The 18,315-nt window shown below is 39.0% G+C and overlaps 1 protein-coding gene across 6 annotated transcripts in view; it reads left to right on the top strand.

Annotated features, from left to right (window-relative positions):
* Nucleotides 1-5,291: 5,291 nt before the first annotated feature.
* GRIA2 (glutamate ionotropic receptor AMPA type subunit 2) overlaps nucleotides 5,292-18,315 on the top strand; it is a 184,139-nt gene continuing 171,115 nt past the window's right edge. For 5 of the 6 annotated variants that reach the window (XM_075860309.1, XM_075860307.1, XM_075860305.1 and 2 more), the window contains exons 1-2: nucleotides 5,292-5,606; nucleotides 6,903-7,043. In XM_075860309.1, coding sequence (XP_075716424.1) covers nucleotides 5,519-5,606; nucleotides 6,903-7,043 — 229 coding nt within the window. In that variant the 5' untranslated portion in view covers nucleotides 5,292-5,518. The remainder of the gene's footprint in view (nucleotides 5,607-6,902; nucleotides 7,044-18,315) is intronic. The other variant, XM_075860308.1, reaches the window with a different exon arrangement.

The following is an 18,315-nucleotide window of genomic DNA, read 5'->3' as shown; positions in this document are numbered from 1 at the left end:
CCCCAAGGAATTTTTCTAGGGGTATAGTTAGCATTTTGACCCCGCAGGTTTTTTGCAGAATTTATTGGAGTTAGGCCGTGAAATTGAAAATCAACATTTTTTCTAATAAAATGTCGTTTTAGCTCATAATTTTTCATTTTCACAATAGATAAAGGAGAAAAAGCACCACAATATTTGTAAAGCAATTTCTCCCGAGTACAGCAATACCCCATATGTGGTAATAAACTGCTGTTTGGACACACGGTAGGGCTTAGAAAGTAAGGAGCCCCGTTTGACTTTTAGAGCTCAAGTTTTACTGGAATAGTTTGCGGCGCCATGTCACATTTGCAAAGCCCCCAAGGGAAAAACCAGCAAAAGTGGCCCCATTTGGGAAACTACACCCCTCACAGAATTTATCTAGCGGTATAGTGAGCATTTTTACCCCACTGTTTTTTTGCTGAATTTATTGTAATTAGGCAGTGAAAATTAAAATCTATATTTTGACACTAAAATGTTGAATTTTTTTAATTCTCACAAGGAATAAAGGAGAAGCACCCCAACATTTGTAAAGCATTTCCTCCCGAGTATCCCAATACCCCATATGTGGTCATAAACTGCTGTTTGGACATAACACAGGGCTCAGAATGGCAGGAGCGATACTTGGCATGAAGCTTTTGCTTGATTGATTTCTTTGCACCATGTCACATTTGCAGAGCCCCTGAGGTACCAGTACAGTAGAAACCCCTGAAAAGTTACTCAATTTTGAAAAAACTACACCTCTTAGGGCATTCATCTAGGGGTGTAGTGAGAATTTTGATCCCACAGGTGTTTCATAGATTTTATTAGAATTAGGCAGTGAAAATGAAATTACGTTTTTTCAAAAATATATAGTCTTTGCTCCCAATTTTTTATTTTCACAAGGGGTAATAGGAGAAAAAAACACCACACAATTTGTTACCCAATTTCTCCAGAGTACAGCATTACCCCATGTGTCACCCTAAACTGCTGACTGGGCACATGAGAGAGCTCAAAATGGAAGGAGCGCCATTTGCCTTTTAGAGCGCAGATTTGGCTGAACTGGTGTACGGGCAACATGTCACATTTGCAGAGCTCTCTTAGGTACCAGAGTAGAGTGGAAAACCCTGAGAAGTGACCCCATTTTGTAAACTACACCCCTCAAGGCATTTATCATTTGCCTGGACATATAACAGGGCTTAGGAGTAAAAGAGCACAATGCGCATTTGAGGTCTATCTTGGTGATTTTTACAGAATTGGCCCCCAATAGCATAGTAAAACAAACCCCCAAGGTGTGACCCCAATTTTGGAAACTGCACTCCTCAAGGCATGTTTTAAGAGGTATAGTGAGCATTTTGACCCCACAGGTTTTTGTTTTTTTTTATTAGAAATGAACGCTCAGTGTATGGTGCAACATATGTGTACTTTTTTATTTTTTTGCCATTTTTTTCCTATAATAAAAGACTTATTATGGGAAAAAAGGCAGTTATTGTTTTTTTTAACTTGAAACTTTTATTTTTTTACTTTTTTTACAACATTTTTATTAACTTTTTTTTTAACTTTTTTTGTTGTCCCACTATGGGACTTGAAGGCAAGAAAGCCCTTGCTATTCTAATACACTGCACTACCTATATAGTGCTATTCCCTGACAGCAAGCCTATTAGTCTTCGCCTCCCGGCATGGCCTAATAAGCTTCTGTACTTGGAAGCCATTGTTGCCTCCGGTTGCCATAGCAACGATCATGCCGATCGTTGCCATTAGCAACCATCGGGTGCGATCTAACCATCTAGATACAGCGATCGCTTTTCCTCGCTGCATCTAAGGGATTAATCGGCCGGATCGGATCCTAGCGCCAGTCCTGGCCATTACAGCAGGGTGTCGGCAGAAATATACAGCCGACACCCGGCGGTGATGAGCCAGCTTCATCACATACTCGTTCTCAAGGAGCTGTGATTGGTCAGTCTGCTGTGACTGACCAATCACAGCGATCGCTGGCAGGGGACCGCTGTGATTGGTCCCCTGTCGCCTTACTGTGATAAACAGTTGATGGCACAGTTCTGTCACCCTGCCCTTTGACAGGGTGACAGTTTAGATCCATGACGCACCAGTACGTCCCGATGCGTTAAAGCATTTCAATGCATGACGTACCACTATGTCCTGGTGCGTCAAGGGATTAAAAACCTCTGGCAGATAAACAAAACTAGACACCCACTGATCTTTTAACAAACATCACTACAAAAATATTGTCATTTAATGATAGCAAGCAGAGATCTTGAAAATGGTGAGAAATTGAAGCACAAAGTATAGCAGAAAGGCGCATACATTTTAATTATACAATTGATAAGCCACCTTATAGAGGTTGCCTTGTCATGGCAGGTGGGCTCAATTTGGTCAAAATGTGTGCTAAGAACCTCACTATTGTAAGTAGATTCAGCAGCAATGCATATTTATTTATAGTGCTTAGGTGGAATTAGTGTTCACAGTGTGCTGTCACCATTTTTGAATATTGTATTGCTTTGCAGTCTTAGGCTTCCTTGCATCTGTATACAGGTTTTGTTTCATTTTGTTGGAATGTGCTGATCAAATTTTGTTGTCTCTTATGTATTGCATATATGTGGGGTTGACTGCCTCCATTGTTGATCTTGCACTCCTCCCATTCTGCCCTGGGTGATTTTAATTAGTTGAATGCTGGTTCCTACCATCCCCAGATATATATGTAGGCTTAGTCCCAGTTCTGGGGGTATGAGCAGCGTAGGGACCCACCTTATAGAGGTTGCCTTGTTGTGGCAGGTGGGCTCACACAATTTGATCAAAATGTGTGCTAAGAATCCCACTATTGTAAGTAGATTCAGCAGCAAAGCATATTTATTTATAGTGTTTAGGTGGCATTAGTGTTCGCAGAGTGCTTGCTATTTTTGTATATTGCATTTAACCATAGCAAGCAAAGATCTTGAAAATGGTGAGGAATTGAAGCACAAAGTATATCAGAAAGGGGCATACATTTTAATACAATTGACAAGCTTTATTTCCAGAATTTGGATAATGAAATAAAAAAAGATGTGCACCGCAATGTTGGATCCACATAATATACAATGTCAGGAACACTAGTGAAAATATTTAAATTAAAACAGGAGGTGCTCTGCTGGCAAAGATACCAGAAACTTCTAGCATTGACTATACAAAGCCAGGGCACAGTATTACAAAGGTATCTTAACATTATTGACACATTCTTAAAGAAAGACTCTGAACAAAGCTGACAAACAGCATTATACCTAGTGGGGGGGGGGGGGGGGGTCATGACACTGGGATTGTCTCTTCGGTGTTCTTTGAATCCTTATGTTATGCACCAACCCCACACTAGAAATAACACCTTGTATTAGTTTTGGCCAGAATGCTCCTTTGATAGACTGTCATATGGGCCACTCTGGGAATTTTCTTTAAATATCTTAACCCAATGTGTCCAGCCCATCTTAACATTCTATGATTGCCTCTCAAAATACTTCTTAGAAATTCAGTCTGGCAGAAAAGATGTGCCTATTGTATATAAGATTATAATAACTTTATCATAGTAGATATGTTACATTTTGTAACTTATATTTCATATATTAATACATTCCGTATATACCTTCACATAGACAAACTTGAACTAACCATCCTTTAATTTCAGACTATATTCCCCATACTGTTTGCCCCAGTTACAGCTGAGACAAAAATGTTATAGTCTCATTAAACTGTAAAGTCTTCGGCGCTATTCCTCAATCATGACGTTAATTACATCTGACGTTTTGTAAACAAGCTGTGATGAGTTCGGTGAAACATGTGACATGAAGAAGATGACATTTGTTTATTGGGCATCCAAATATTCTGCTTACAATGACAATAAAAAAAAATCTTATTATTAAAAACAACACCTTACAATAAAATAAATCAATATACAAGGGCAGGTTATTGCAAATGGATGTGGAATTTAGATCTCATTCTACCAAACCCAGCAATTCCTTGGTGCTAGTTAAAAGCTCTAAGTGACAACCAGTCAGCACGATTCCAGGCCAACTTCCTAGTTTCTATGGCAACGTACAATATCCTATAAAGCTGTGTGGGAAGTATGAGAATTAGACAATGAAGTCATTTTAGAAAAAAGACTTGGATGCTAATTATCTTGTGGCAGCAACTTCTGCTTTTTGCAAAGGTTAATCATTATAGATGCAATTACCATGTACTGTAACATCACAGCCCAGTCCCAGACTGAAGAACCCCTAAATACTGCACTTCGTGGCATTTAATGAGTTAATAGAACCTAATCCTGAGGAACAGTCATCAAACAAGTTCTTCCTCTCAGCAGAAGCATCTTCTATAAATAACAATTTCCCACCCAGATATTATGTCCCCCTCCTTTGCACAAGGTTACTCTGCAGACTGATCATTGCAGGCACTTGACACTATACTGTCCTCCTAAGTGATCAAAACTTCTTCTGCAGTTCAGGCAGTCATAGACTTTATTTCATTTCAATTAATTAATGTGCATGCAAATTGCTTTAATGATGGAAAATTCCTGACATTCTCCTACATCCAATAATCCCTTCCAAAACCAATGAGCAGCAGCAGTTCCCTCATAACAATCATTAGGGAAAGTGCACTTCCATTTTGGGTAAAAAACATAAAGGCAGCCAATCAAATAAAACATTTTGCAGCCATGTAATTACCAGCAATTTAGTGAAACGCTAGCAGTTGGACCTGGATCTCTATATAAGGCTGGCTCCTTCACATGATCCCATTTATTTCTCTGGCTTTTCCTGACAGCACATGAGACCTGTGACTACTGGGATTACAGAGACTCATTTATTAGGATGACTAACAATAGCTGAGTTGATTTTCCCTTTTGAAATGCACAATATTCCTGATCTGCATCCCCTGATCATTGCCCCCTTTGGACTGTACAGAGAGACTGGAGGACTGGCTGCTCAGCATTGTGTGCGCTGCTGGGGTTAGCACATAGAGCTGCTGCCATTGGCTGAGCCGCTCCGGTCGCTATCCCTGGTGCTGAAGCTGAGCTTTGCTGGGGTCCAGCGCATAGAGCTGCTGCTATTGGCTGATCCGCTCAGGTCCGCTGTTCGTGGTGCTGAAGCTGAGCTTTGCTGGGGTCCAGCACACGGTGCAGTGAGCAGAGCCGGATAGTGGGCGCTGTGAGACCAGAGCTTGCTGCTCCGGAAGGAAGAGAGGTGGTGGTGGGGGGGATATAGGACTGTGCTCGCCCCCGCTGCGCGCTCCCGTCTGACAGCCTCTTCTCTCTCTCTCTCTCTCTCTCTCTGTGAGTGTCTGAATGAACAATACCGAGACACAGGGACCACATCTGCATCCAAGCATCCAGGAGCCAGGGCAGCCTCCATCTTCCAGACTCCATCAGCCCTCCGCTCTTGTGTTATTCGGATTGTCCATGACTTCAGAAGCATGCAGCTGATCTAGATCACGACTGCAAAATACACAGGACGCAGTTCTCTTGGATGCTCCATTTTTCTTCTTGGAAATGCACAAGATTATGTATATTTCTGTCTTCCTGGTTCCTGTTCTGTGGGGACTGATTATTGGAGTATATTCCAATAGTATACAAATAGGTAAGAGCCTTTCTTCATCCACATTGCAGCCTCCATAGATATATATTTGATGTGATATTAGGAAACAACTAAATCATAGAGATTACTGCAGCTCAGCAGGACCCATCTTCCCATGTCTTACAATATATGTATTACTATATAACTACTAGATAACAGTGATCAGGTGAGCTCAGCAGGATCCATCTTCTCGTAATTTCTTATAATATATGTATTACTGTATAACAACCAGATCACAGTGATCAGGTGAGCTCAGCAGGATCCATCTTCCCATAATGTCTTATAATATATGTATTACTATATAACGACTAGATCACAGTGATCAGGTCAGCTCAGCAGGATCCATCTTCCCATAATGTCTTATAATAAATATATTACTGCATAACAACTAGATCACAGTGATCAGGTCAGCTCAGCAGGATCCATCTTCCCATAATGTCTTATAATAAATATATTACTGCATAACAACTAGATCACAGTGATCAGGTCTGCTCAGCAGGATCCATCGTCCTATAATATTTTATAATATATGTACCACTATATGACAATTAGTTCACATTGATAATGTAAGCTCAGCAGGATCCATCGTCCTATAATATTTTATAATATATGTACCACTATATGACAACTAGATCACAGTGATCAGGACAGCTCAGCAGGATCCATCGTCCTATAATATTTTATAATATATGTACCACTATATGACAACTAGATCACAGTGATCAGGACAGCTCAGCAGGATCCATCTTCCTATAATATTTTATAATATATGTACCACTTTATGACAACTACATCACAGTGATCAGGACAGCTCAGTAGGATCTATCTACCTATAATATTTTATAATATATGTACTACTATATGACAACTAGATCACAGTGATTAGATCAACTCAGTAGGATCCATCTTCCCATAATACCCTATGGTAGAGTATATATTATGTTTATAGCAACTAGATCACAGTGTCTACAACTGCACAGCAGGCTATATCTTCCCATAATATCTTATAATATATGTACTACTATATAACAACTAGATCACAGTGATCAAAGTAGCTCAGCAGAATACTTATTGGTATCTGCACCTTGGTATCTGACCACAGCTTCATATGTAGATGCTATATCATACATACATACATACATACATACATACATACTCTATGAATAATACAGGAATCCTCTTAATATGGCAGTAATGGGATTGCTATTAGAATTGCGGTAGGATTTTTCTTCTAAATGTGTTTCGTATTGCTATAGGTGAGCTTGAGATCTAACGTTATGGTATGTCATCTCTTTCCAGGAGGGTTATTTCCAAGGGGTGCAGATCAGGAATACAGTGCATTTCGGGTAGGGATGGTTATCTATACCACTCCAGAGTTTAGGCTGACGCCCCATATCGACAATCTGGAGGTAGCTAACAGCTTCGCTGTAACCAATGCTTGTGAGTAATGACTTTTCCTTATCCTTATTATAAGTGATGGTATATGATGGATCTAAATCTACCAGTTTCCTGTAAGTGAATAGTCGCTGTGTAGTGTATACACTCATCTACATTTTCCACTGCAAGTTTGTCCTGCAATGCTTTATACGCCACCCTGGCAACCAATGGTGCTCTTACGTGCTTGGCATGGAGCATCATAACCACGGGGACCTGTTACTGCATCATTGCATTCCACTACATGTTAGCACATTGCACTAGGTGCCTGCACGGACTGATATATATGTTCCCTATAGAGGCTACTGGTATATATGTTCCCCATAGGGGCTAGACAGCAGCTGCTGGAGTGTAAACCCTAATAATGTATTCATGTGATAGTAGTCAAGCATACGGGCGGTGATTTGTGCTGAAATATGAGCAGATGCAGAGTGCAGATCAGCCATTTTACTCATAGTAATATCCCCATAGAATGATTATTTATCCACCAAGCAATGAGCAATGTAGCAAATGTAAAAACAGGAGCAACAATACATAGGAAGCGATGTTATAATGTGAGCGTCCTATGGTCACAGCACATAAACTGTTCTATTTATAGTGACTGATTGATCGCCTCTCTAGATAATCCCATTGATTAGCAATTCAAAACAAATTCATTTCTGGAAGTTGCAGAACATTGTATATGAATGTGTATGAGCTGCGTGTGACAGTCGGGGTTTCGGGGATTCCAATGATCGATCCGTGGAATTCATTAAATATATTACACATTGGAAACACAAAACCTAATGTGAATCGTATCTATCGATCTATCTATCTATCTATCTATCTATCTATCTATCTATCTATCTATCTATCTATCTATCTATCTATCTATCTATCTATCTATCTATCTATCTATCTATCATATATCGCAATAATGCAAAAAAAAACAAAACACACGCACAAAAAAAAAAACATGTTACACACATAAGCATATCCTACATTAAGGCCACCGGAATGGCGGTGCAATGCCACATACTGCCCTGCTTGTTCTACATTAAATGAGTTTATTAGAAAAAAAAAGTCCTATATGTATGAGATTCACGTCAATCATTAGTGATGCAGGAATACGGAGTCCATAGACCGGATTCAGACGCATGATGTACGCTGGACTATGGTATACATCATATAGACGGTCTGACAATGCGCTTGGGGTGACTGGATAGTCGCACCAGGCTTCCAGCAGTGTAGGGATCCTGACATGGGGCTGCTGATTCATACATCCAGCTTCCATTGGCAGCCTGTGGTGCAGATCCAGTAACACTGAGGACAAGGACGGGGCAGTGGAATAACCCTCCTGTAGCCGTGGGCTTGGGTCCCTGCCCTCACTATTCATGGACACAATGCTCACTGATGATGACTGTAGATAATCCCTGTGCTGATTATTTCCATTATATAATGTGCAATATCCATCAGTGCATAAACATATGAAGCTGCCGGGTATAACGCGCCCCCTCCCGGCCTGTGTGTGGGGGTCCAGTGTAGCCCGGTATCCCCCGCACTGGCCAGCACGCAGCTGCTCAGCACCGGAAATGAAGGCTTCTTGTCTGTGTCCTCACTCCGGCACTGTGTGTTTCCGCTCTGTATCCTGTCCATTACTGGTCCGTGCTGCAGCACCACGTCCACTATACTGTGCTGTATCCACATATGGAACCGGAGGCAGTGTAGAAATAGTAGATGCCTTCATTGTACAAGATTTGTGTAATATACAATGTGAAAATATATAAATAGTAGATGCATGTATCAGACAAGGTTTGTATAATAAACAATGTAACAATAAATACATAAATAGTAGATGTATGTATCAGACAAGAGTTGTGTAATATACAATGTAACAATAAATAAATAAATAGTAGATACATGTATCAGACAAGATTTGTATAATAAACAATGTAACCATAAATAAATAGTAGATGCATGTATCAGACAAGAGTTGTGTAATATACAATGTAACAATAAATAAATAAATAGTAGATACATGTATCAGACAAGATTTGTATAATAAACAATGTAACCATAAATAAATAGTAGATGCATGTATCAGACAAGAGTTGTGTAATATACAATGTAACAATAAATACATAAATAATAGATACATGTATCAGACAAGAATTGTGTAATATACAATGTAACAATAAATACATAAATAAAGAAGTAAATAGTAGAGTATGTATAATAACAGATTGATCCTGGCAGCAATGCATGTACAGGGGCACCACACACACTGGATAGAATATTAGCAGCAGATTTTACTGACTGGTAAAGCTGGTCATAGTTGATATAAATATTGTTCAAAACCTCAGACTCGTCCATTACTTCGGTCACATTCTTTCACGGAAATTAATCTGTTAAAATTGTGATCTGTCCTGTTCTCATTTTTCAGCTCATAGTTTGCCATAACATGTTGATCAGGCATTATCAAAAACACCTTTTCTGCTCTCTGCTGAATGTCATTTTCTTATTTGGTGGCATCTGTCAAAAGTATGAATTATTGGTTGTCCATCTGGGGGCTTCTCATGTCTATGGTCAGCTTAAAGTACTTCCATTGTAAGCATTGTATTCTATGGAGATTGCAGCGTCGTGAATCTGCGAATATGGGTCATCTGAACCCAATTTTTATAATAGTCCAAATAGTCCAATAGTCCAAAAGTTGGAACTCACAATTATAAAGCAAATATTGAATATCCTGTTTAAGATTGGAATACTCCTTTAAGAAATATTTCTGATAGAGGCATACCCCTTTAAGTTATTTTATTTATTAGGTGCCATTATGAAACTAAGCTTGTGGGCAAAATTGTGCCCATTGGTTTGCCTACCTTTGGTTCCGCTGTGAGAGCATGTGTATTATTCTAATCAGCAGTCTCCTCTCCACCAATTGGCTGAGAAGAACCATGTGGCTTTTAGAATAAGACAGTCCAACTGTTAAGCAGCGCCTGAATCAATAATCTTTGTATCCATGGTGACAATAAGATTGGGTATCTGACCTGCTTTAAAATTATTCTCAGATACTCATTATTACTACAGAAGGTTAATATTACTGTAGTTCAGTGAAAATGTGTCAGTGTTTCCTAAAGAAACCAATGAGATTCCAGCTTTCATTGTTTCAGTACAGATTAGAAAATAATCAAAGCTATATGATTGATAGGTGTGGCTCTTAGTGACTTTTTTTTAAGAATGGGGACCATAGTGTTCAACAAAAGTTGCCTTGGAATTTGAGAATTGTGCATGGATGATACATATGTGCAGGGGCCATGGGGGCATCTGCCACCTTAAATGGAATTTAACAGTGCTTCCTACTTTTAACTATATTTTGTATATAATGGACTAAGTTAATGATTACCATGGCTTGGCATTGTGATCCAAGAGCGATGGGCCCAGTTCATTTTCTTGCATAGATGCTCTCTGAGGTCAATGTCTGCCCCTGATTTAGGGCAACACAAAGGTGAAATTTCTTCTATAACCAGGAAAATGAGGGCTTAGAGTAGACTCACATGATATTTGGACTCCACTCTTAGCGGGACCATATGAAATGTTGATAGTTAACCACAGACATATGTAGCTGTATGTCTTTACAGTTGCATGCATATGCCATATACTCCCATAAAAAAAAACTTACATTGTCCATTTTTTTGTTTTGCATATAGTTATATTGAAAAACATAGTCAAGTTTGCTTTAGGGAAAGTATACCAATGTATACTAGCCAAACGTAAGACAAAAGGACATTCTTTCTTTTTAGCGAAGAATACATAGGGAGAATTGTCGAATAGAGAACCCAACATGGCGTGAGCTTAGACTTATTCACACCTATATATTTAACACATGTCGAGATCCAGACCTGTTTTTAGCACTAAATATTCAGCTCCCACACAGCCGCGCTATGTGAATGAAGCCTCTTGATCTTACCAAATATATTTGCCTGTATGGCGTTTTTTCTTCTACATGGCTAAATGTTTGTTACTGTGGCTACTTTTTTATATGCTGTTGAACTTAATGAAGGCGTATAAAGCAGGGGTTAGGGTTACTTCAAAATGTCTTAAATGGGTTGCTGACAGAATAATGTCCTCCTATGTTCATTGGTATATATGTCACATATATCAACGCCTCTACTTTATTTGTGTGAATGATATCAGCAGCTTTTTTTTATTGGCTGCTCTTTTATAATCTGTAAAGCTTTATTCTAGAGCTACTACATCCTTACATCAGCTTCTATATAGATGATCAAAATAGACTATCTACAATACAATAATACAATATATAATGTAAGCATGTTCAAAGCTGTATAAATAAATAAAAGTACACCCTGCATGTCAGTGTTTCTGGAGAGTCTAAGATGGAATAAGACCTCATACACATGGCAAAGTCATGTGCGCAGACGCTAAGAGGCCCTGTATTCTGTCCCAGGATGCTTTTACGTGAGAATAGCTCTGAGAGAGCATGTGTTGGAGCATGTTATGCTTTTTTTTCATTCCATGTTGAAAAAAATCCTTCCTGTGCCCCATATAAAATTGGAGACATGGTGTGCTTGAGGCAGAGGCGTAGCTAGGATCTCCAGCACCCGGTTCAAAGATTCAGTTTGGTGCCCCCCCAGACAGTTTGTGTGCCCCCCCAGACAGGTGTCCCGACAGCTCCTTCCCCCTCGCCATGTTTGTTTGCTCTACCAATCAATGACGTGTCATTTCTTTTCCACATTTTTTTTATGTAACGCGAGCATAAAAATATTTGTACATGTTACAAGCAATATAGTTCTATACACAACACCAGAACAAAGCTCATTACATATATACAGCAACAGAACAAAGCTCAGTACATATATACAGCACCAAAACAAATCTCAGTACATATATACAACACCAGAACCAAGCTCATTAAATATATATACAGTGCCAGAACAAAGCTCATTATATATATATATATATATATACAGCACCAGAACCAAGCTCAGTACATGAATACAACACCAGAACAAAGCTCAGTACAAATACATTTCATTACAGAGATCATTTGCAAAGTCAGGTTAGCAGCTTCCCGTATGACCTGAGTAATGGTTATTATATACTGGGAGTTGCTTATACCCCAAAAAATAGTACCCTCCACCATCTGTAAAGATCATACAGTAATAATTAGGCTTCGTTCTCACCTGCGTCGTGGTTCCGTTCATGGGTTCCCTCAGTTTTCGTTTTATTGGCGGTATCAATAGAGTAGTCGACTGTATCCACCTGTAATCTATCACATCTAACTTAGATGTGATGTATTACAGGTGGATCCAGCGTGTCAGAGACACACAGGACCCGCTGACACTGAACCCATCGGTCCCACAGACCTGACAAGTTCAGGATTCAGCGTAAGATACAGCTGCTCTGTATACAGGATACAGAGCAGCTGTATCTCAAAAAGTAAAAAGATTTTTTAATAAAAACTAATTATAAAGTTGCACAAAACACACTGACTGACATTTAAAAAAAAAAATCCCTTTCAAAGGTGTACATAATCTTTAATGCAAACAATCAGATCGTAACAACCATTGTCCAGTAAAACACGCAGCACATGCAGTTTTACCAAAAGTTGGTGCAGTTTCTAAATGATTGTTAGGCTGGGTTCACACGACCTATTTTCAGACGTAATGGAGGCGTTTTATGCCTCGAATTACGTCTGAAAAAACAGCTCCAATACGTTGGCAAACATCTGCCCATTACGTTCAATGGCCTTTACGATGTACTGTGCCGACGACCTGTCATTTTACGCGTCACTGTCAAAAGACGGCGCGTAAAAATACAGCCTCGTCAAAAGAAGTGCAGGACAATTCTTGGGACGTATTTGGAGCCGTTTTTCATTGACTCCAATAGAGAACAGCTCCAAATTATGTCCGTAAAAGACGCCCCGCAAAACGCGAGGACGAGCAATTACGTCTGAAATTCAGGAGCTGTTTTCTCCTGAAAACAGCGCCGTAATTTGAGACGTATTTGCCGTTATCGTGTGCACATACCCTTAAAAACTCCATGGACATTAACAATCATTTGAAAACTGCGCTGACTCGTGGGAATGCAGCATGTTGACGTGGTTTGCAGCTGTATCGTTGTAAGACAGCAGCTACTATATGTATATACTGTACGGGTATGTTCACACAGGGCAGATACACTGTGTAAAAGCACTGCCCTGTAGTGCAGTTTTTCGGCCAGGAATGGCCGCTGCGAAAAACTGAGCAAAAAAAAAAAATGGATACTTACCATGGCGACGCTTCCCTCCTACATCCTGCAGCCCTGGGATGATGTTTCATCCCATGTGACCACTGTAGCCTGTGATTGACTGCAGCAGTCACATGGGATGAAATGTCGTCCCAGGAGGCCGCCCCGGAAAAAGAAACAGAATTCTAGGTAAGTATAAGATTAAATGTTTTCCTGAGTTGCGTTTTTTGCAGCGGAATCACTGCATTTTTCGTACTGCAGCAAGTCAATTCCTGCTGCGGAAAGTGCACTGAATTGCTGCATTTTTCAGAGATGTCACCATCCCCCAGCATTGTGAAAAACGCTGCAAAATCCACACCATTTTATGCAGCAAAAAACGCAAGAAATGGTGCTGTTTTTCCACAGCAGAATTTCTGCTAGTTGCTGCAGAAATTTTCTGTAGCAATTCCAATACATGTGGAGAGGCCCTTATACTGCGGATTTGGGGTTTGTCCACACACACAACAGAATTGCTGCAGAAAATTTCTGCAGAAATTCAGTTGAAAGTCATAGGCACACATGAACATGTACATATCACACACTATATATACACACATGAACATATCACACACTATATATACACACATGTACACATCACACACTATATATACACACATAAACACATCACACACTATATATACACATATACACATCACATACACTATATATACACACATGTACACATCACATGCACTATATATATACACATGTACACATCACATACACTATATATACATACATGTACATATCACACACTATATACACACACATGAACACATCACACACTATATACACACACATGGACACATCACACACTATATATATATATATAGATATATATATATACACACACACATGTACCCATCACATACACTATATATACACATGAACACATCACACACTATATGCACACACACATGAACACATCACATACACTATATATACACACATGAACACATCACCCACTATATATACACATGTACACATACACTATATATACACATGTACACATCACATACACTATATATACACATGTACACATCACATACACTATATATACACACATGCACACATCACATACACTATATATACACACATGAACACATCACACACTATATATACACATGTACATATCATATACACTATATATACACATGTACACATCACACACTATATATACACATCACATACACTATATACACACACATGTACACATCACAAATATACACATTACATGCACACATTATACACATATAAAGTACACATTGTAACCTCACATGCACTTACCTTTTATGTAGGATAATTGTGAGGGGAGTTCTGCAGCTTGATAGCCCGACACAGAGCCCGCCGACAGTTTCCCCTCCCCCTCCCTCAAGTCCCGAATGATAACAGCAGCAGCAGCCCAAGGAGAGGTGTAAAGAGCAAGAGAGCTGCTGTTACAGTCGGGCGGCAGTTCTTAGCTGCTGTGCCCTGCGCCTGAGGCCAGAAGCTCACCTAGAAGGCAGGCCACCGACACTGATCGTTGGCACCCCCTCTAACTTGCGCCCGGAGCACATGCCCCGCCTGCCCCCCCTCTAGCTACGCCCCTGACTTGAGGCCTAATGCTTACTTTTACTTAGCAAGTCAGTTTAACTGTGCATGTTTTTTTTCTTGTTTTATTATTTGTGCATTTTTTTTATATGTAATTGTGTTTCTAATTTAAGCAACAAGTTTAATAGTGCTATAATGTTATTTTAATGTGCCATAAATTACATTCCAAAAACTACTTATATAAGGGAGTCCTTTGTTTAGCGAAGACAATTTTTTTTGTTGTTAGAGAAGTATAGTAAAAGGTTTATGCATTTGGACCATATTTATATAACATATGGACCTCACTATTTTTCCTCTATTATACTTATCTGACGGTCTTCTCTTTATACAGTAGATGTGGCTAGAAATGTTGCATGTATGTGCCTCATACATAGCTTGTGTTCAATATTCTCTAGACCTAAGACTTGGCGGCCACCTAAAGACAGCTCTGAGCTGCAGTACATCATGGAAAGTTTTTCTTTCTAGAAGGTGAAATGGCTCAGTCTGGTATCATGACTTGTACCATTTAATTTAATATAAGGCATTTATTATGTGTCAAAAAAGTATACTACCTGATAGCTTTGCCTGCTACTGCTGTCCTATATTGCAATTCTCTATGTTCTGTACCTCAATGACTATTGATGGATGTACATCAATATATAGAATTGTTTGTTTATATACATCTCATCCATAATGCACACCAATCAATGCATCCTCTATACAATAAGATGTAGGGAAACAAATCATTCATTCTCTCTGAATCTGCAATTCCTTTAAACAAAGATCAAGGATTAGGAAATGACCTGTGAATAGTTCAATAGTCTAGGCAAGTATCAGCCAGGAGTTTTAGCATAGTGGGATTTACAAAACTAAATGTGCCATAATTCTGGCTCAATTGCATAAAAAAAACTGACGTACATGCCTTGTGCCAGATTTATTATGGGTTTTAGACACTTTTTTGCACCTCACTAGACAGTTTTGAAAAAGGGGTTGTGGTTTGGTGGAATGGGGGAGTTACTTAAGTGTACCAAAGAGCACCAAAATTGCACCACAATTTTCAGGCAAAATATTGGTCTAAACTAAGCCAACCAAGAGGTGGTGTAAGGAAAAAGGTCTAGCAAGATGCGCCAAATTTTTTATACAATGCGCACCATTATCATAAATTGTAGTCCATTCTTCTGCCTGGTGTTTTAAGCTGTCTATGTTTCAGGCAGCAATAATAAATATGCCCCTCATAGAGCTCTTTGTATACTATCAAATTTCACATAGATGTGTAAGGGTAACAGCACCCGAACCCACCACAGTTCTGAACCAAGCCACAATTAAATCATTTTAATACCCTAAGGAGGTTGAGTAGAACTTCAGTGGTCTAGGTCAAGTGTCCATAGGGCCAGGATCACACACACAGTTTTGATGCAGTTTTTGGTGTAGTTTTTTTACTCAGTCTTTTAAACCAAAACAAGAAGTGGATTTAAAATCTCCGTAATACGGCATGCAATGGAGCATGCCAACTCTGTGTGTCTCCGCATTAAATGCGGGCACACGGAAGTACAGTAATGGTTCATAGCAGGCTATCGGCTTCATATTACAGATTTGTACCACATACAGCTAAACAATGGCCAAGTGCCTAAGGCCTAAGAAGCTATAAGTGTTGTAACTTAAGGCAGGGACAGGAATTTACACCTTTTCTCTCACTTATTGCTTATGTACTGTAGAATAGTATGTCCTCGTATTTAAATTTTAGCGCATTAGGCTTCGTTCACATCTGCGTCAGGCTTCCGTTCATGGGTTCTGTCAGACCTTTCCGTCAGGGGAACCCATGAATGGAAATGGAAACCATAGCTTTCTGTTTGCATTACCATTGATTTCAATGGTAATGCATTAATTGCAAATGGTTTCCGTTTGTTTCCGTTCTGTATGGTTTCCGTTTTTTTTGCGGAAACAATAGCGCAGTCGACTACTCTATTGATTTTGCACAAAAAAACTGAAACCTTACGGAATGGAGACAAACAGAAACCATTTGCAATGGAAGCATTACCGTTGGAATCAATGATAATGCAAACGGAAGTTATGGTTTCTGTTTGGTTTCCATTTATGGGATCCCGTGACACAAAGGTCTGACGGAACCCATGAACGGAAACCCGACGCAGATGTGAACGAAGCCTTAAATACATCCATCCAGTGTCTTATGTTATTACTAAGTTAGTTATGATTAAATTATGAATATTTTCTCTGCACATATCCGTCTATAGGAGTCAGATGTTGATGAGCTCATTGTCTTGATTACGAACATGTCAAACAATTCTTTTAGGCTGGATTCTCAGTGTTTACTCGATTTTTTTGTAAGGCTTTTTTGTTATTTTATTTTTTTTTTTTGCCATGAAACTACTGTACTTTAAAGTCTGTAGTAAACTATGAGAACCTACATACACAGCATTTTGATTTATGGCGTTGTTGTAGTGTTTTTGGCATCAAGGGAAGGTGTGCTTTTTAAATCTTTTTAATTCTATGTAGCTTACATTTATTTTGTACTTGTGGTTAAATAACCTTTTTTTTATATTTTTTTGCATTGAAATTGAAGTGCAAGTGCTTTTCATACACAGTCTTGTCCTTCTTTTGAGTATACCTTGCGTTTTTGGCATTAGTGGCATTTCTTTTAAAAAGCAGCATGTTCTAGGTATAGCTTTGTTTCTGCCATTTTTTCCACAGGTTTGCCCATATTGTGCAAATCTATGATGATTCAATCTTATGATCACACATAGTAATCTATTGACTTTCCCAGCAAAGAGAAAACATATCTAATTTTTTTGACTATTGTAAAAAAACAACCTGTAAACTTTGAACTAATACATACATAATAATATACCTCCAATTAATGTATTTTATTTCACATAGCACCTACTAAAGAAATAAGAATACTATGAAAATTCTGTAATTTGAATAAAGCCGTTTTTTCACGCTCCTAATATGGCCACATTTTGGTGTCCGTATTATGAATGTCACACACAAAAAACCCTATCTTTCTACTAAACTGAACTTAGATCACGATACATCCATGGGGATTTGGGTGTTTTATGCTCTCAATATAGAGGCGTATAGTCAGCTGCATTACAGCCATATAAAATTGGCCTGAAAGGCACCAGATTATATAGAGTTCATGTATCCTGATTAATGTCTTTCATCACTTGGAATCTGAGTTTCAGACTTCAAATTCTCACATGGTTACTGTAAATCTCCCTGCCCTGACAGATTCTATTTAATCCTGAGTTAAAGGTTATCAGGACTACTTGAACAAAAGCATCGTATTGAGAAAATGTGCTACTATAAAAATACTAATCTCTCAATTTGCAGATACAGTACCCAATAAGTGGAAACTCAAAAAAGTTATAAAAATGTTGCTTTGTCTAATGCAATGGCTGTGTTCTGTCCACAAGCAAAATTACTTTGG

The sequence above is a fragment of the Rhinoderma darwinii genome, chromosome 1 (genome assembly GCF_050947455.1).
Source record: "Rhinoderma darwinii isolate aRhiDar2 chromosome 1, aRhiDar2.hap1, whole genome shotgun sequence".
In the NCBI taxonomy this organism is placed as follows: domain Eukaryota; kingdom Metazoa; phylum Chordata; class Amphibia; order Anura; family Rhinodermatidae; genus Rhinoderma; species Rhinoderma darwinii.
The sequence above is the reverse complement of the archived record's forward strand: the minus strand, read 5'-3'. Positions and strand labels throughout refer to the sequence as shown.